The 21269-nt window shown below is 44.2% G+C and overlaps 1 protein-coding gene across 1 annotated transcript in view; it reads right to left on the bottom strand.

Moving 5' to 3' along the window:
• Positions 1-21269, bottom strand: part of STAG1 (stromal antigen 1) — a 1758022-nt gene that overhangs the window by 765832 nt on the left and 970921 nt on the right. Inside the window, 1 exon segment of the mRNA XM_030215628.1 lies at positions 12050-12153. Coding sequence (XP_030071488.1) covers positions 12050-12153 — 104 coding nt within the window.

Here is a 21269-nt window from a genome sequence, read left to right as displayed (position 1 = left end):
ACACTCTGCCCACTTGGGTGTCGAATCGAACTCCCAGATACTCCAGGGACTGAGTCGGGCGTAGCTGGCTCTTCTCCCAGTTGATGATCCACCCCAGGGAGCTCAAAAGAGCAACCACCCGGTTCACAGCTTTGCCGCACTCTGCATAAGAGGGGGCTCGGATCAACCAGTCGTCCAGATAAGGATGGACTTGTACTCCTTCCTTTCACAGGAAGGCCGCGATGACCACCATTACTTTGGAAAAGGTCCGCGGAGCAGTAGCCAACCCGAAAGGGAGGGCTCTGAACTGGAAGTGTCGTCCCAGGACTGCAAAACGCAGGAAGCGTTGATGAGGAGGCCAGATGGGAATATGCAGGTACGCTTCCTTGATGTCCAAGGAAGCCAAGAACTCTCTTGCCTTCACTGCCGATATAACAGAGCGGAGAGTTTCCATGCGAAAGTGCCGCACTTTCAAGGCCCGATTGACCCCTTTGAGGTCGAGGATAGGCCGGACAGAACCTCCTTTCTTTGGTACCACAAAGTAAATGGAGTAACGTCCCTTGCCAAACTGATTTTCTGGCACTGGAACGACCGCACCCAGGCGGATCAGGTTGTCCAAGGTCTGCTGCACTGCCACAGCTTTGACCGGAGACTTGCAGGGAGAGAGTACAAACCCGTCTCTTAAGGGTCGGCAGAACTCTAGCTTGTAGCCGTCTCTGATGACTTCCAGCACCCAAGCGTCTGAAGTTATTGTGGTCCACTCGCCCAGAAACGAGGACAGCCGTCCTCCAATCTGCACTGGGGCGTGGACCAAGGCCCCGTCATCGGGTACGAGATCCTGGGGGAGGACCGGAGGGAGCACCTCCGGGACGGCGGTCTCTGCGAAAGGAATGCTGCTTGGGGGAGAAAGTGCTCTTGAAGGAAGAGGGGGCAGAGGAGCCCGACCTGCCCGGGCGGTACCTACGGGCTTCCTGAAACCGTCCTCTGGAGGTACCGGAACGAGTACTAGCCCGAGCCCTGACCTCTGGTAACTTCTTGCCCTTAGACGTGCCGAGATCGGTCACGATTTTGTCCAGCTCGACCCCAAAGAGCAGCTTGCCTTTAAAAGGCAATCTAGCCAGGCGGGATTTAGAGGCGTGGTCAGCAGACCAATGTTTCAGCCAAAGCCACCGCCGCGCAGAGACTGTCTGAGCCATGCCTTTAGCTGAGGCTCTCAAGACATCATACAGCAAGTCTGCCAAATAGGCTAAGCCCGATTCCAGGGCCGGCCAATCAGCCCTCAAGGAATGATCCGAGGGGGAAGCCCGCTGCACCATAGTCAGGCACGCCCTGGCCACATAGGAACCGCAAACCGAGGCCTGCAAACTTAAAGCAGTCGCCTCAAAGGACGACCTTAAGGCCGCCTCCAATCTTCTGTCTTGGGCGTCCTTTAGGGCCGTGCCACCTTCCACCGGCAAAGCCGTTTTCTTAGTCACCGCAGTGATTAAAGAATCCACGGTAGGCCACAGATAGGCCTCACGTTCACTTTCAGGCAAAGGATAGAGGCGGGACATAGCCCTAGCCACTTTGAGGCTCGCTTCCGGGACATCCCATTGAGCCGAAATTAAGGTGTGCATGGCATCATGCACGTGGAAGGTTCTAGGCGGGCGTTTCGTCTCCAGCATAATGGCAGAGCCAACAGGGGCTGAGGGAGAGACGTCCTCCGGAGAGGAAATCTTCAAAATGCCCATGGCCTGCACTAACAGGTTGGGCAAATCCTCTGAGCTAAAAAGCCGCGCTGCAGAGGGGTCATCCGCTCCAACCGAGCGGGGATCCGTCTCCTCCAAGGAATCCGCAAAGGACCGTTGGGAGAACTCAGATACGCTGCCCTCATCTACATCGGAGGAGACAAGGTCCTCCAAGGCCTGGGAATCAACCCGAGGGCGTTTACCTCCGGGGACCTCAACCTCTTTACCAAACGAGGGAGCAGGGGCAGCGTTTTGCATAAGGAAGGCCTGATGCAGCAGCAAAACAAACTCGGGGGAGAAACCCCCCAGACTGTGCGCTTCCGCAGCCTGGGCTACAGCCCTAGACGCACCCTCAACCGGCGCTCGCAAGAGCGGGGGAGAGACATGCTGCGCATCCAAAATGGCGTCCGGCGCGACACTCCGCGAAGGAGCCGCGCGGGAAAAACGGCGCTTAACTTTAGCTGCTTTGGTGCCGTCGCCCAAATTAAGGGCGTCCATGGCATTAATGTCTCCCTCAAGGGCGGCCCACGAAGAAGCCGTCCGAGCCGCGTGGCCGGCCAAGATGGCGGAGGCGAGCAGCGGGGGATGGGCGTTTATGGCGGGAAAAACCGCCACGCCGGAGGAAGGACCGGGACACTCATCGGTCACGAAACTGTCACCCAACAAGGGCGAATCAGACTTTAAGACCCCCGCATCCCCTCTAGAAGCGCCTAAACGATCCGGGGAGCGACTCTTTGCGCCCTCGCCCTCCGACGCCATATGCCACGTGGAGATCAATCGGGGAACCCCCTGCCCGCTATAAAAAGGTAAAAATTACCTGCTTTCCGCTCCGAGCTGTAACGACCTGGTGTCCCAGTGAGTAGCTGCAATAAACGTTTAAATAAACGTCGAAATAAACGCCTTTAAGGACGTTCAAAATTTTTTTTTTTTTTTTTTTTTTTAACGGAGCCAGCGGGAGGGGGGAGAAAAGGAGGGACCTGGCGCCACCAGGTTTGCACTTGCTCAAGAAGAGCCCTCAACCCCAGGCACTCAACAAAACCTAAAAATTAGGTTTGGAGGCATAGCCAGAGCTGCTGCTGTGTGTGACCACCACCTGCTGAGATAGAGAACATACTGGGGAGTTTCCGGCAGCACATGACCACATATAGGGAGGCAAAAGGATTGCTCTCTATCTCCACCTGCTGGTAGATGGACACAACCCACCAGTCTATGGATTGATACACACCAGTCTATGGATTGATCAGCTTGATGATATGGAATGTATTATTAAATATAATGCTGTTAAATGTTTTTTTCGAACCTTCTCACCTGTGAGCCTTTTTAGTATCTAAGAGAGTTACAGGAGAATGAGTTTAGCTCTTCATTTAATTAGTATCTAGCCCATGTACCTGGGGTATGTTATTGCCTTTAATGTTTTCTTATTTTTCGTCTCATTAAGTTTTGGATCCTTATAATATGGACTTGAGTGTTTGTTTCATTTTCTTCAAGAATGTTCTCTTTAGGAAGTAATGATTTCCTTTTGTAACACTTTTCTGTACAAGTGGAATTGCTTGGAAAATAATTGTTACACTTTATGAAAAAAAAAAAAAAGAAAGTGGTTTGTCCGTGATAGAGGTCTCATTTTAATACAGTTACCCCAGTATTCCGTGATGTCAAACCCTTTGTAGAACACAAAGTCTAGTTTATGACCCTTTTTATGGATTGAAGAATTGATCACATCTGTGAATCCTCTTACTGTCATCATGTCCAGGAAAACAGGTGGGATGGTATCTGAGATTTCAATATGTAGATTACAGTCTTCCATAATCACTACCCTAGAGAAACTCAAGGTCACCTGAGTAATCAGATCAAGGGGCTCTTGCGCAGATGATATGTTGTTACGAGGTGCTCAGTATACCATAAGCAACCAGAATGGTTTTTCCTCTACTAGCTGGATTAGAAGGAATTCTGATTCATTTAGATAGGAATGTCCACTCAGCGCAGTTTGACTGCTACCCCTACACCCTGTCTTCCTGGTCTTGGTTGATGCTGGATATTGAAACCTATTGGGCATAGTTCAGCCAGTGGTAAACTACCTCTTCCACTTATCCATAAAATGTCTAGATACTGTTCATGGATGACATCATGGCTCACTGAGGATTTCTTACCTGATCTGGCATTCACTAGGCCTATAGTTCCCAAGGTCTGTGGGTAACTTTGGTATGGCAGCAAGGTGATCATTTAAGTACGGTTAGGTAGGTGTTTGACCTCTTGCATATTTGCCTTCTCCTTACTTGATGGAGATTATAGTTTCCTCTCCTACACACCACTGGGATCCCAGAGGTCTCTTGGACTGAGGGGTCAAGGTATTCTTGTTGCTGGAAGCTCCTTAGGCAAATTTTGCTAGGTGGCTATAGAGACCTAAAATACTCTGTGGACGAGCAACCTTTGGGTACAGTAAAGCAAGGTTTGTCAGTTGGCACAGCAGGATTAAAGGCTTTTAAAGTTATAAATTCAGACCAGGTCTGGGAGATCAAAGCCTTCCAGCAGTAGAGCATCAAATGACTGTACTCTGCACTTCTTTGTCTTTGGAGAGAGGGGTTGAGGAACTTAACTTTAGTTTCCTCAGAATCTTACATAGTTATGTAGTTAAAATAAAATTTCAACTCACACCTAATTATTTACTTTGCAGTTTTTGGTTCCAATATCCCTGGATGGTCCAATTGATGCAGACTGCTACAGGCTTTTTCTTTCTTTTTTTAAATTTGTGATTTGAAACAAAAAAAATACAAGCATACATGTGTTTTAGAATCACACAGCACAAACAATATAAAGGAAAAACATCCTCCAGCAGGATATTAAATAAAGGGATAAAAAGTCTCTTTATCGCGGTCAGGGTGATGCGCTAGAGAGGGGAAGACGTGATTCCGTGCTCTCTTAGGCCCCAGCGCTCTCTTTTATTAAGCAAACCTGGTAAAGTGATTTTTGAAATTTTCAGTGCTAACGTGATAGCGAGGAAATCGCTAATGGACATATTTGTGGAAACGCAAGGTAAAATCATGCCCGGAAGGGGAGTTAAAAAAGACAAAGCGTGTGTGGTTGGCGGTGAGAAGGAACAGCAGAAGCGCGAGGGCCCTGCATTTACGAGGGCCCTGCATTTACCCCAGAACAACTGCAGCAGATAACCAAAGCGGTAGGTCAGGCACTCGAACCAAAGTTAGACCGTCTGTCCACGCAGGTAGCGAACTAGAATCGCTGCTGACGGAGACCACTCAGCGGACCGGCGAATTGGAGCGCCAAGTGTCTGACCTGGAGGACACAGTTACTCCTGCCACACAACAGGTCAAAAAGCTTGCTTCCACAGTAGAAAAATTATCTGCAAAACTCGATGACCTGGAGAACAGGTCTCGCAGATCTAACTTGCGCATAATAGGATTGCCGGAGTCCGTAGGAGACCGAATACTTACAACAACGGTGGAGAGATGGTTAAAATCTGAATTTGCACTTTCTGATAGCGTGGAACCGTTATGCTTGGAGAGGGCCCACCGCATGGGACGACCGCAAGATGGCCGCCAAGTCTCCGCAAGCGGTAGTACTGAAAGTTCATAATTACCTACATAAAGTGGAGATTCTGCGCGGATATAGAATGAAGAGGGAAACAACACAATATGAAGGCCATCTAATCCGCATTTTTCAGGACTTTTCGGCCCCACTGCAGGAAGAGAAAGCAATTCAGCCTCTTTGCCGGCGACTGCACGAGCAGCAAATACAATTTATGCTGATTTACCCGGCGATCTTGAAGATCAAGCGAAATGAAGTATGGAAATCTTTTGACAATGCGACTGCAGCAGCAGCTTTTGTGCACGACTTGGAGAGTAACCGGAGTGGGGCGAAGGAAGACAAGGAAGAGGGCTGAAGGAGCGCTGGACAATAACGTTCTCAAGTAAAGAGGACCAAATTGTGCTGAGAGGTGGTGTAACAGTTTGACAGTTTTATGTACTAGGTTTGCTGATTATCTGTTAGGAACTGAGAGCGGTGGGGTCTTAAGCATGGAAGTGACCCTTACCCGATGTTAAAGGGCAGATTCCATAAAGCCGGGGGGGGGGGGGGGTAGAGGGCGGGAGGTAGGGGTGGAGGAGGGCATAGGGGATTTGTGTGTGTGGGGGGGGGGGGGTAATGCTTCAGGGAAAGGCAGTAGCACAGTTGAATGATATTTGCAGAGTGTTGTATGCAGCCATCGGAGTTGGGAAATTCCTGTGGAAAAGGGTTGGGCTCCCGGGGAAAATAGTGAAAAGCCTTAGCTATGATGATAGTATTGCCCTGACAAATGCATAAGTTCCAGCTGAGGTTGATATCCTGGAATGTCTCCGGAATCTCCTCCACGATAAAGAGGTCCAAGATATTGGCACAGTTAAAATATCATAAGGCCTCCATAGCTTGTATACAGGAAACAAAGTTAACTGATGGGGAACATGAGAAATTGAAACAATGGGTGGGGGTCTGTTACTCCTCCTCCTCTAGAACTAAGACAGGTGGAGTGGCCATCTTGATCAAAAAAGGGCTCCCATGTTACTCCAAGTTGGTGTATAAGGATCAGGAGGGTAGGGTGGTGTTAATACGTCTGACCATATATGGACAAAGCTTTTATTTATGTGCTGTGTATGCTCCAAATTCCCCCTCCTCCTATTTCTTTCAATCTCTTATTTCGTTGGGTCTGCAACATGCTGATGCCCCTTGGGTGTGGGCGGGTGATTTTAATCAAGTGTTGGACCAAACAGTAGATAGATTGAGGAGCGGCGAGGGAGGGGAGGGGGATTGTCAACATTATGTCAGCAACTGGGGCTGGTGGACCCTTGGCATTTATTACATCCAACAACAATAGATTATACACATCAGTCGAGGGTGCACCAGTCCTGGTCTCGCCTGGACTATGTATTGGTTCATCAGTCCCTCTTTTTTAGAGTTACTTGAGCGGAGATAGGACCGCTGGAAATATCAGACCATACACTAATATGGGCGGAACTGACATTTACCTCACCAGGGGAGTCGGGATATTTTTGGAGATTTCCAGCTTATTTATACAAAGACCCAGATTTTATCACCTATATTGCGCACCAATGGGACCAGTATGTGGCAAATAATGCAGATTCATGCGACTTTTTTGGGAGGCTTCAAAGGCTGTGTTGCGTGGGGAGATAATAGCCTACATGAACATTCGGGCGAAGAGACTGGCTAAAGGTATTATACAATTAGAGGGAGCATTGAAACAGGCCAAGCGGAAATATATTCAGTGACCTACGCCAGAGAATCGAGATAATTGGTCAGCAGCCAATGTAGCACTTATCTCCCTGATACACGAACAAACGCAAAAAAGATTAATGGCGAGGCGCATGAAATTTCACCGTTATGGGAATAAACCAGGGAGACAGTTAGCACAGGTCGCACGCACCAGAACACAAAATAAATTGATTACATCTATTAGGCCTTCTAGTGGTCCTCGAGTTTGTAGCCCAGAAGGGATAGCCCAGGCGATGCATGATTATTTTTCTAACGTATATAGGGAAGAGGGGGAGGACTTAGGAATGAGGGTTGATGACTACCTGGAGGACGCGGGACTTCCACGCCTCCCCCAAGTTACTCGGGAACGATTGATGGTGCCCTTACAAGCCCAGGAAATCCAGAAGGTCATTAAATCTTTACCACTGGGGTCGGCTCCTGGTCCAGATGGGTTCTCGGCTGAGTATTTTAAAATATTGCCGGCTCAGTTCTGCCCGTTCCTTATTGAATATTATGAAGCGGTGGTGCAGAGGGGGTTTTTCTCACCGAGAGAAAATGAGGCATTGATTACGCTGATACCCAAGCCGAGTAAGCCCAGTGACAGAGTCGAATCATACAGACCCATTTCATTAATTAACGTGGACATCAAGATCTTAGCAAGAATCCTGGCAGATTGCTTGGCACCTAGTATGAGCTTACTGATAGGGGAACAGCAAGTGGGCTTTGTACGGGAAAGGCACTCTGTATTAAACATGCGTAAAGTGTTACTGTCAATAGCTCACTGTCAGGATAGGGAGGCTGAGTTATTATTCGTCAGCCTAGACGCCGAAAAGGCATTTGACAAGGTGAAATGGGAATATTTGTTTCAAGTCCTCTCGTATGTGGGAATGGGAGGCTGGTTTTTAGCGGCCATAAAAGCACTGTACAAGGACCCTCCAGCTAGAATACTAGTAAATGATCTTAAATCACTTCCATTGAAAATCCAGGTTGTTACTAGACAGGGCTGCCCTCTTTCTCCTCTATTATTTTTGATATACCTGGAACCCTTATTGCGCACGGTTGAGCTGGACCTGGATATTGTAGGAGTGCACCTGCCAGGTAAATCTGTAAAACTTCTAGCGTTCGCGAACGATTTATTTGCGACCCTGACACAACCACAGACGTCTCTACCGCGGCTACTTTCAGCCATGGAGGAGTTTGGTATGTACTCTGGGTTTACCTTAAATAATTTAAAATCAGTGGCCCTTCCATCGAACCCAGACATTAAATTAAATTGGGAGAGACCTTCCCTTTGCATTGGGCACAGGAGGAGGTGACCTACTTGGGGGTAAAGATTCCAGTAGATCTAGCTACGCTATATGCCCACAATATGGAGCAACTAAAGAGAAAGGTGTCAAAGGCCCTGCAGGTCTGGCAGGACCTTCCTCTCTCCTTGATGGGAAGGGTTGCCATGTATAACATGATCCTTTTCCCGGTATGGATATACGTGTATCAGACCTTGCCACTGTTTTTGCAACGTAAGGATGAGAAATGGTTGCAGGGGCAGTTGAATGCATGTATATGGTGGGGGAAAAGGGCACAAATTACTTACGCAAGAGCGGCCCTTCCATGAGCAAGGGGAGGATTGGGCTTGTTAGACCTTCACCTTTTTTCAATAGCCAGTGGGATGAGACACCTTTCAGACTGGTTTCGGGATACACAATTTTTTTCTCATACACAATCAGAGATACGATGGTTTGAGCCCCTACATTTTACCAGCTGGTTACATGGTTCGGCGGGATGGGCATCACATTTGGGAATGGCTACTCACATTTTTCGGCCTTTGAGACAGACATGGCGGTGGCTGTGTAAATATTTTTCCCTAAATAGGCAAGTGTCTCCCTTATTATCTATAAAAGGCAATCCAGATTTCCCGGTGGGAGACACATCTAAGGTATTTCGGGAGTGGGCGACCAAAGGCATAAAGTACTTAAGCCAGGTAGTAATGGAGCAGGGCACTATTAGGTCTTTTTCTGATCTGTGCAGAGAATTTAAACTAAGAGAGGGCGATGTTTTTGCATACATGCAACTTAGTCATTATGTGCATTCTCTACCTCAGCAGAGCTTAACCATAGAAATATGGGAACAGTTTAATGCAATGCTCGGACTTGATGCACAGTTACGTATTCCCTTAAAATATTTTCATGCTCATTTACGAGAACAGGCAAAACAATATGACTTTGTACATGTTACACAGCAATGGAATGCAGAACTGGGAATACAAATCCAACCAGAGCAATTGCAGAGCTGCTTGGCCAGAACTTATAAGCTTAACAGCAAGTGTCGGATGGTGGGAAATACAGTACAAGTTTGTATTAAGACTCCATGTGTCCCCACGGAGAGCGTACCGTGCCACTTTGAGACAGAATGACAATTGTACGAAATGTGGGGCAGGGGAAGCGCACTTAGGGCACATGTTTTGGAGTTGTCCAGGAGTACGCAAGTTCTGGAGTTATGTGGGGATACAGGTGTCTTGTATGTGGAACATCAAATGGTACCCTGGGCCTAAACAACTTTTTGATGATTTTGTCATTAAGGGACAAACTAAGATGGGCATGAAAGCCTTTCTCCAAAGAGCGGTACTGATGGGGAAGAAAGTAATCTTGCAGCACTGGCTTGGTTCGGAGGCTCCCCCACTGAATCAGTGGCGCGCTGCAATGATGTGTATGTGTTCTCTGGAGCGACGAGGTATACAAGATCTCGCTTCACAAAAAGGAGACATTTTGCCGAACATGGGCCCCATTCTGGGACACTAACTCCGATGGCTAGGAGCAGGCTACTTAATTCCTGAAGGGAGGGGGGGGGGGGGGAAGGTAGGGGAGGGGAAAGGGGGGAAGGTGGGAAGGAGGGGGGGGAATCAGACATATAAAATCTCTTAATCTTTGAAAATTAGTAATGCAAGTAATGTTGCTTTGTAAATCTTAAAGAGCTTGAAATGCTTTGATAACTCTTTATGTATTGTGGACACGACACAGCAGAAAAACAGAAATGTATCTTGTAAGGCTTGCATGTATTAAAATCTTATGCAATAAACATTTAAAAAAAAAGTCTCTTTATCAGACCAATGGTGGTGAAGTAAAGCAATAAGAAGAGTACCTTTAAGAAAAAAAGAAAAGAAAGACTATTAACACAACCTAACCACGCATATATTTATTAACCCAACAAATTAAGGAGTAGGCATAGATATCCTCTTCATGTCCAAAAAAGCCTCCAAGATAACGTATAACACACTTGCAAGGATAATTCAGCAAAAAGGTAGCACCTAATTCTCTTATTGTCTCATAGCTAACAAAAAACTCTCTTTCCTGGGTGGCCTTTATAACGTCCAGAAACATCCAAATCTTTTGACCATAAAAATATTCCTGAGATTTTCGGAAGTACAATCTCAAAAAAAGAGTTCAAGTCTAGTTCAAGAACAAATCCAGATCTCTCAACAACTTCTGTGGAATGTTCCAAAAAGCAGTTACATTACTTAAGTCCACCTTGTTATTCCCTGAGAGGTATTTTTTCCAACTTGATCAGAGGAAACTAGCAAAAAGTAAACGTTACTAATTGAGCATGCACGTCTGGCCCCGTCTTTGGCCGTTTTCAAGTCCAAGCTAAAAGCCCACCTCTTTGATGCCGCTTTTGAGTCTTAACCACTGCTCACTTGCCTGTACCTTTTATCCCCTCCTCTTTAATTCCCCTTACCCCTTAGTTGTTGTCTGTTACCTGTCTTATTTAGATTGTGAACTCTTTGAGCAGGGACTGTCTTTATGTGTATGGTGTACAGCGCTGCGTATGCCTTGTAGTGCTATAGAAGTGTTAAGTACTAGTAGTAGTAGGAAGAATATGGTCCAAGGAATATTTTATAACTTCCACCAAATATTTCTTCAATATATCTATCGGAGCCATCTCTCAGGTTGGGAAAATTTAATAACAGAAGATTTAATCTCCTATTAAAGTTTTCTAATTGTTCAATTTTCCTATGAACCATCATTTTATCTTTAACCAAAGCGACTGTCACTTCCTAATTACTTTTTAAATCCACTCTGATTTATTGAATCTGTGTTGTAAGCACAGTCTTAGTAGTTTCCATATTTGTAGTTAAGCAGTTGACTTTACTCACAAGAGCTGTTATATCTACTGAGGTTTTGGTCATTACTGCCTCCATCTTAGAGAATACCCACCAGCCAACATCCAGCGCTACTCCACTCCAGCAGCTACTCTGTGGGGAAGAGCTTCCTCAACTGGCTCACCAACAGCATCATCCACATTCAGCTCCACCAAAACTATTTCTTTCGCTTCTGCTTGGCATGGTGGGATGTTGGACGCTGGAGGACAAAAAAAAAAAAAAAAGAAATATGCCAGGCCCAAGCCCAGTGATGCTCTTCTGTTAACCTGAATAGTGGGCTCTCCAACTCCAGCAACATTTGCAGATGTCCCAAACGCGTAACTCTCGATGGATTGTTGCACGAGGATCAAGGTTTAACTCGCTGAGGAGAGAAACTTAACTGCTCTCCTTCCTTTTCATATGCAGCATAATAGCAAGGGAACTTCTTTTAGGTAAGCAGACTCTGAGAATGGAACGCGTTCAGGGTCATGTGGCCATCTTGGACTCTGCCCCCTTCCTTTCTGTAGGCTTTTTCTTTTGTAGACCAGAAGGAGGATTAGATGTAAATACAGAATCAGCTCAGATCACAGGACATGAGAAAAGTTGTTTATAATATGAAGGGAAGGTAAAAGTTTCCTTTCTCCAAACAAAACAAATTAAATGCAACTCCCATCATTTATTTGCCCTGAACAAATTGTAAGCTCTGTCAAGCAGGGACTGCCTCTTACATTTTGTGTACAGTGCTGTGTATGTCTAATAGTGCTACAGAAATAAGTAGTGGTGGTGGTAGTAGCAGTAGTGAAATTATCACGTTATTGGGTGAATCTGCTGTGTACCTTCATACCTTAAAACAATAATTGGGCTTTGAAGCAAATAAGCTATCTAAATGTGTTTCTTGCAAAATGATAAGGTTTCAATATTGTTGTACATTAATATTAAACCAATTCTAACTTACCCTCTTGCCAGTCCCCCTACCCACTGGAGGATGTGCTTCAGCAGCCTGCCGTATAGTACACACCATCAACTCTATAAGAGCACTTTCCTGCCGATCAGACATCACTAAGCAGAGAGAAAGGATTGTGGTCAACAAGTTAGATTCCAGTTAGTAAAAATGTGACTTAGATATACAGTAATAGCAAAAACAGTATAAAAAAATTCCCCTTATGCTGGGACATACGCCCACACCAATTCACACAAAAAATTCTTTCCATTAACTAATATTGGGACCTTTTACTAAGCTGCGATAGCACATGCTTACCGCAGTTTACTATGGCTTGCTGCAGGACATACATAGGCAACCCTGCAACAAGTTCCAAATCAGCATGCACTAAAAGACATTTTTAAAAAATTTGTTGGGGAGGCGTGCCTTAGGTGCAGATAGTGGGCATTCCTGCACTACTCAGTTAGCACAACTATATTATAGAATGCTAACTGGTTAGCAAAGGAATAGCACGTGAGCCTTTACCAATTATATAATGGGTATCATAAGTACACAAGCATTAATTTTTTTAATGGCCACACACTAATAGCAACATTAGCACATAGCCATTAATACAAAAATTGGGAAATCAGCCATTTTACTGATTTGGTAAAAATGGACTTAGCAAGGGGAAAAAAACACACAGAAGGGTGCACTAAGGCCACTTTTAACCACAGCTTAGTAAAAGGTTCCCATTGTTTTTAATTTGTTTTGAGGTCTCTTGTCATTTATGGTAATATAAATAGACTATCAGGGTTTCTCTGTCCTTTCAAATAACAAAGATTAAGAAATTTTAAAATACTAAAATTCTTCACGTATGCAATGTCATACAACATACAAAACGACTTCAAAACATAAATATTAATTTTAAATCCTAATATATGTAGAAACTTATCAAGCATTTCTAAATATTAATGTATAGAACTTCCTGAGAAAAATACAAATTCCATAAATTTATAACCAGTGCTAAAGGTTCTATAACCAACACAAAAAATAGAGGTGATAGTCAGCACCCCTGCCTAGTTCAGAGATGAAGCTCGAATGGCACTGAGTACCCACCATTCACGCAAGCTAGAGGGCAAGTATACATCAACTGGATCCAGCCCTAGAACTGGGGCCCAGTCCCAAAGGCCCCAGCACATGAAAGAGGAAGGGCCAAGAGGCTTTTTCAGCATCCGCCGAAAGCAGGAACATTTCCTGATGAGTACTTTTCGTCCATTCAGCATCCACTGAAAGAAGGCGCATTTCCTGATGAGTGCTTGTTGCCCTGGCCATAATATTCAAAACCTTATGAACATTATTTCCTATCTGATACCCCTTCATGAACCCGACTGGTCCAGGTGAACCAAACCATGTACAGATTCCATAAGGCGGTCCACCAAGACCCACGTCAAAATCTTTGTATCTACCACCAAAAGAGATATGGGTCTATAGGAACAATAGCTTGCTGGGTCTTCCTCCTTATGTATCAAAGTCACCCCATTCATCCGCAAATGGGCCCCATCCCCCAATGTACTGAACACATGTAGGAGGGATCTCAGTAGTAAATGTTGAAATCATTCGTAAAAAGAGACCATGAAGCTGTCCAGACCAGGGTACTTGCCCAGCTTCATAGTCCGGAGAGCCCGATACATCTCCACTGCCAAATTGGAGAGATCCAAAACTTCCACCACTCCCCCAAGGATCCCGTAGGGATGGACCCGAGTCCAGCGGGGATCCTACGGAAGTGAAAATAAGTCTTCCCTCTCCCCCCCCCCCGAGCCTCAGGACACCTCTCCCTAAATGTACCTCAATGCACTCTGGTGGTCTAGTGGCCTCTTCGGGGTGGGAAAGATCCCCACTCTTTCTTGCCTGCTGCCGCTGATATGCTCACTGCCCCCACTTCATCAAAATGGCTGCTGAGACTTCAAGCGGCAGCCTCACAAAACTTCCATGGAAGTCTTGCGAGACCACCACTTGAAGTCTCTGCAGCCATTTTAAAGAAGCAGTGAGAGTGGGCAGGAAAGAATGGGGATCTTTGTTGCCCTGAAGAGGCCACTAGACTACCAGGGTGCATTGGGGTATGTTCAGGGAAGGCACACTGACTCAGTGCTGGAGGGGAAGTGGATGGATGGAGTCATGGGTGGGTGGGAGGGGGGCTGTTAAAAGGGTGGATGGAGTGCGGGTGCAGGGAGGGAAGGGACTGGAAAAAGATTGATAAGGGGAACGTACATGGGGGAAGAGAAAAGAGCATATGGGATAGAAAGGGATGGGGAGGAGAGGCGAGGGCATGCTGCTCAAGGATGGGAGGGAAAGAAAAAGGGGGACATGCTGCTCATTTATTTATTTGCTGCACTTGTATCCCACATTTTCCCACCTATTTGCAGGCTCAATGTGGCTTACAAAATGTTACGACATTCACATTAATAGAATAAGAATTTCAGAATATAAAGCAGATGAGGTGCAAAAGAATATCATAGCAATCATCTTAACAGAATAATAATTTCAGAATTAATACAAATAAAGGTGCATAGGTATATCATGTAGGATTGGAAATGGATAAACAGATAAAACATAACAATATCAGGACAAGATATAATATTCAGTAATGAGGATGTAATGAAATAAACAAATTAGGAGAATTCCATAATAGTTGTTTTTGGAGTAATTTGGGAGTCAAATCGTTATGGGGAATCTTTTTAGTATGTCTTTATGAATAAGTAAGTCTTCAGTAATTTTCGGAAGGTTGTCAAGTCGTGTGTTGTTTTTATGTTGATCGGTAATTCATTCCACAGTTGTGTGCAGATGTATGAGAAGCTAGATGTATGTATAGATTTGTATTTAACTCCTCTGCAGCTGGGATAGAGAAGGTTTAAGCAAGTGCGTGATGAACTTTTGTTGTTTCTCTCTGGTAAATCTATTAGGTCTGACATGTAAGATGGGGCATCTCCGTAAATAATTTTGTGAACCAAGGTGCAAATCTTGAATTCAGTTTGATCCTTCAGTGGGAGCCAGTGCAGTTTTTCTCTAAGGGGTCTGGCACTTTCATATTTCGCCTTTCCGAATATCAATCTGGCTGCGGTGTTCTGGGCTGTCTGGAGTTTCTTAATGGTTTGTGCCTTGCATCCCACATATAAGGAATTACAAAAGTCCAAATGGCTCAGTACCAGTGATTGCACTAGTATGCGGAATGTCTCCCTTGGGAAGAAAAGTTTCACTCTTCTAACCCTCCACATTGCATAGAACATTATTTTATAACATTTTTTACATGACTGTCTAGAATAAGATTTCGATCAATAGTTACGCCTGGGAGTTTCAGGGTGTCCGCAACAGGAAGAGTGTGGTGTGTTTATGTTAGTATAGTTGATTTTATTATACTGCGATGATAGTACTAGGCATTGTGTCTTTTCTGCATTAAGCTTTAGTTGGAATGCGTCTGCCCATGAGTTCATAATTTGAAAGCTGCGATTAATTTTATCTGCAATTTCTGATAAGTCGTTTTTGAACTAAATATATATCGTCACATCATCAGCATAAATGTATGGGTTCAGGTCTTGGTTGGATTGTGCTCTGGCCAATGGTAACATCATTAAGTTAAAGAGAATCGGTGAAAGCGGAGATCCTTGAGGCACACCACATTCAGGACTCCATGGGGATGATATGATCAATTTAGATATTACCCGGTATGTTCTTGCTGTTAGGAAACTATGAAACCAATTCAGTACATTTCCTCCTATTCCAAAATATTCTAGAATGTTTAATAAAATATCATGGTTAACCATGTCAAACGCGCTGGACATGTCAAATTGTACCAGAAGAACATTATTGCCAGTTGCAATAATTTGTTTGAATTTGATCATGAGTGATATTAGGACTGTTTCAGTGCTATGGTTAGCACGGAATCCAGACTGGGATGTGTGTAATACTGAAAAATTGTTCAAATAGTTTGTAAGTTGTTTAGTTACCAGACTTTCCATAATCTTGACCACCACAGGGATGGATGCCACTGGACAATAATTAGTTATATCATTTAGTTTTTTCTTCTGGTCTTTGGGGATTGGTGCGAGTAAGATGTTGCCTTTATCCGTAGGAAAGCATCCATGTTGAAGCATGTGGTTTATGTAGGAGGTGAGATCTGTTATGAAACGTTGAGGGGCAGACTTTATTCAGTAGCTGGGGCAGGCATTCAGTTTACAGTGGGATTTGGTGAATCTGTTGATCATTTGGGCGACAGTATCTTCCGTCAGTAAATGAAAGTTTGTCCATATTCGGTCTGCTGGATATTCATTGGTTGTTGGGTCTAAGCAGTTGATGAATTTTACATAGTCGGAGGAGTTAGCTGGTAAGGTGGATCTTAGTTTAATGATTTTTTCATTAAAGTAAACAGCTAGATCATCTGCTGATGGAGTATCCATATTAGTTAAGGTGACTGGTGTAATGTCTAGAAGATTATGTACAAATTTGAATAATTTGTGTAGGTCTTTATAGTTTTGCCCTATTTTGGAATTGTAATATGACCGTATAGATTGTCTGATGGTATATTTATATTTTCTTAACATTAGTTTCCATGCAGGGAAAGTTTGTTCGTCTTTCTTTTTATTCCATGCACGTTCAAGTCTCCCTGTTTGGGTTTTTAGTTTTTTTTTTTCAGGTCGTCGTTAAACCATGGAAGTGATTTATTTCTTCGCCATGCTCTTGTTTGTACTGGCGCTATTGTGTCAAGTATGCTCTTGCATCACATGTCCCAATTTGAAAGGTATTGATTGGAATCTATATGTGCTGACCAATCATTCTTGTAAAACTGTTGCCAGAATAATGCTGGATCGATATGACCTCTTGTGGTGAAAGTTTTTCGTTCTTGTTTCTGGATTAAGTTTTTTTTCCTCCATTGCATGGATATCTTTAGTTTGAAATGGTCTGACCAAGGTACTTGACTGGTGTCCAATTTGTATCTGTTATAGTAAGGATTTGATTAGGAGAGAATTTGTATGAAACGAGGTCAAGCGTATGTCCCTTAATATGGGTTGATTGAGTATTTATCCAAGTGAAGTCCCAAAGTTGGAAAAAATCTTTGCATTCTTGTGTGTTCTTTGCATTATAATCTTCTAAATGGAAGTTTATGTCTCCCAATATGAGCAGATTAGAATTGGACAAGCAAGTGTTCGAGATGAAGTCCATAAGATTTTGTTGACAATCTTGCCAGCTTCCTGGAGGTCTATAAAACATAATAATGTTTAGATGGTCAAGTAGTGTAGGATGGTTGATATTGGAGTGAGGCAATTTCGAGTTGTGGGGTCATGGATTTTGCTTTAGTTGTTACTATGAAATTTGATTTATATATTAGTGCAATACCTCCTCCTCTCTTTCCATTTCTAGGCCAGTGGGTTATTTTGTAACCTGGAGGGCAAAGGTCAATTAATATTGGGTCATTTTGGAAGTGAATCCAGGTTTCGTTTTTTTCTTTACTTATATCTTTTTACATTTTAATTCACAATATAATGTAAATGGAAATATTCTGAAAATACAGAAGGAAACAAAAACATTTTAAAGGAAATAAAGTTCTCTATAAACTTTGTCCACTACTCAATGATCCAAGTACCAGGAAAAAAGAAAATATGAATTAATCTATCAAAGAAACGAAGAACAGTTTATCCTGCTAGCCCACTTATAGCATTTCTCACTGGGTTGCCCACTCAGTGTTTAACAGCGCTTTCCTGTAAATCAATAAATTGTTGCAACTTTACAGGGTCAAAGAATACGTAATTTTTAGCATTTAGGGATATCAAGCATCTACAAGGAAATTTTAATTGAAAAACTGCTCCTAAGTTGAGAGCTCTTGTCTTATAAGACAAGAACTCTCTCCTTCTCTTTTGAGTATCCCTCGCTAAATCAGGGAAAATTTGTATCTTTGAACCCATAAAGTTTGCATTTGCATGACGAAAATAAGTCTTGAAAATTTTATTACGATCTATCTCCAAAGCAAAGGTAGCAATTAAAGTGGTTCTTTCAGTCACAATTTCCAGGGATGACTCCAAGAATCCAGTCAAATCAAAGTCCGGTTGAGCTTGAGACTGTCCATCAGTCACTTTTTTAAATCCTGTAATGTACTGGGCTCTAGCAATGGGGGGAAACATCCTCTGCTGGTATTCCCAGGACTTCTCCAAATATTTACGCAACATGTCAAGAGCGGGAATTAGAGGAGATTTAGGAAAATGAATAAATTTCAAGTTGTTCCTACGACCTTGATTTTCAAGAAATTCTATTTTGCGATGTTGAACCTCTCTCTCCCTGATCAGTGTGGCTGAAACATTTTGCAATTTATTAACCTCGGCTTCCAAAGTTGCTACCTTTTTTATATTATCTTGGACTTTTCCAAAGATTTCTTGATGATTTTGTTTCAAGTCAATTACTTCTCCCTTCAGGGAGTTTAAGTTAGTTTGTAAAGCAGTGCTAATACCTTGGATAGCGTCCCAGAGCATTTCCAACGTAATCACAGCTGGTCTTCCTACACCACAGGTTTCAACAGGAGCTGGAGCTCGATCCACAGAAGAGATGTTATCCTTCGTTGTTAATTTGGTCGGCGTTGAGGCGCTAACGGGCCCTCCTGGTTCAGACGTCAGGAGTTGTATTCCACCAATCACCCCGTCGTTCTGAGCCTCCGTCAGCGACATACCTTCTCCTGGCCTCGGGGGAGCTGTGTTGGAGGGCGGGCTAAGCGATATGCCCTCAATGCTATGATCAGCTTCGGATGAGGCTGATCTCGCGGTCGCAGGAAGCTGCTCTCCGAGTGTCCGAACTCCAAAAGACTCCAGCACGGTTTGGCACACAACGGGACTTGAAGCTTGACTCGAGGAAGTAAGAGTTTTCGCCTTCCCCTTTCTCTTCCCCATGGTGTTCATTCGGGTTTCTGGCGTCTACCCCGCTAGGAGCTCAGGAAGTCCAAACACTCACACCGCTTCAGACGCCATCTTGGATCCCATCCAGGTTTCGTTTATGATTAATAAATCCAGTTTATCATCAATGATCCAATCTGTTAATATAGTTGTCTTGTTAACAGCAGATCTGGCATTTGTGTATCTGATTTGGATTTTTTTAAAGGGATCAGATAAGTTAGGAATTATGTTAATTTTTCTTAGTTGTCTCTTAACTTGTTGTAGAGGTTTATTATGATCATTAGTTCCTTTTGTTTGATATTTTTCAGATGAGGTGATGATTCCATTGTTTTGATTGTTGTTATTGTTATTATGACAATGAGTATAGTAATTAGATGGTCTGTAAGGCATGCAGATTGTAGGAATGCTGGTAGTTTCTGGTAAAGCATGTGGTGAATTAGGGTGAGTAGATGATGAAGAATAGATTTGTAATATTCATCTTAATATTATTTTTTTGTAAATATTGATGATAGAAATAATTGTTCATCTCCCTCCTACCCTTCCTCTCCAAAATACTTGAGCGTGCTGTTCACAGCCGCTGCCTTGATTTTCTCTCCTCTCATGCCATCCTTGATCCGCTTCAATCCGGTTTTCGCTCTCTACACTCGACAGAAACGGCACTCTCTAAAGTCTGTAATGACCTGTTCCTTGCCAAATCCAGAGGCCACTACTCCATCCTCATCCTCCTTGATCTATCCACTGCTTTTGATACTGTCAATCATGATTTACTTCTTGCCACACTGTCCTCATTTGGGTTCCAGGGTTCTGTCCTCTCCTGGTTCTCCTCCTATCTCTCCCACCGCACCTTCAGAGTACACTCTCATGGATCTTCCTCCACCCCCATCCCGCTCTCTATTGGAGTTCCCCAGGGATCTGTCCTTGGACCCCTTCTTTTTTCAATCTACACCTCTTCCCTGGGCTCACTGATCTCATCTCATGGCTTCCAGTATCATCTTTATGCTGATGACACCCAGCTATATCTCTCCACACCAGACATCACCGCGGAGACCCAGGCCAAGGTATCAGCCTGCTTATCTGACATTGCTGCATGGATGTCCAACAGCCACCTGAAACTGAACATGGCCAAGACCGAGCTTCTCTGCTTTCCACCAAAACCCACTTCTCCTCTTCCTCCACTCTCTATCTCAGTTGATGGCACCCTCATCCTCCCCGTTTCATCTGCCCGCAACCTCGGAGTCATCTTCGACTCCTCCCTCTCCTTCTCTGAGCATATTAAGCAGATAGCCAAGACCTGTCGCTTCTTTCTCTTTAACATAATTCGCCCTTTCCTCTCTGAGCGCACCACCCGTACTCTCGTCCACGCTCTCATTACCTCTCGCCTTGACTACTGCAACCTACTCGTTACTGGCCTCCCACTTAGCCATCTATCCTCCCTTCAATCTGTTCAGACCTCTGCTGCACGTCTTATATTCCGCCTGAACCGATATACTCATATCACCCCTCTTCTCAGGTCACTTCACTGGCTTCCAATCAGATACCGCATACAGTTCAAGCTTCTTCTTCTTGCCTACAAATGCACTCAGTCTGCAGCCCCTCATTACCTCTCTACCCTCATTTCCCCTTACGTTCCCGCCCGTAACCTCCGGTCACAGGACAAATCCCTCCTCTCAGTACCCTTCTCCACCACCGCCAACTCCAGGCTCCGCTCATTCTGCCTCACCTCACCCTATGCTTGGAATAAACTTCCTGAGCCCTTACGCCAACCCCCTCCCTACCCATCTTCAAATCCTTGCTCAAAGCCCACCTCTTCAATGTTGCTCTCGGCACCTAACCTTTATACCTTTCAGGAAATCTAGACTGCCCCTATTTGACTGACTGTACATTTGTCCTTTAGATTGTAAGCTCCTTTGAGCAGGGACTGTCCTTCTATGTTAAAATGTACAGCGCTGCGTAACCCTAGTAGCGCTTTAGAAATGTCAAGTAGTAGTAGTAGTAGTAGATGTGGCTTACATCTGTCTTCAAATCCAGGTTAGACAGTGTCTAATAATAACAGATATATTCAAATTAAGGGTCTGTAATAGTGACACTGTTAAGCATTTAGTAGCGTTATGAAGAGCAGTGAATTGATTACCTTGGATTGCATCAACTAAATGCAGTTGTCTGCAAATAAAGCAAGCATCAATTTTGGATACTGTAAAGAGTATGTAGGACAGGCCCCAAAGGAACCCTGGGATAGGCCAGAATACCCCCGTTATAGGCAGGCATTCCCCAGGAAAAAACTAGAAATAAAGAACTACAACTCCCAGCATGCCCCAAGGGAGACC

This window comes from Microcaecilia unicolor, chromosome 10 (assembly GCF_901765095.1).
Source record: "Microcaecilia unicolor chromosome 10, aMicUni1.1, whole genome shotgun sequence".
Classification (NCBI taxonomy): Eukaryota; Metazoa; Chordata; class Amphibia; order Gymnophiona; family Siphonopidae; genus Microcaecilia; species Microcaecilia unicolor.
The sequence above is the reverse complement of the archived record's forward strand: the minus strand, read 5'-3'. Positions and strand labels throughout refer to the sequence as shown.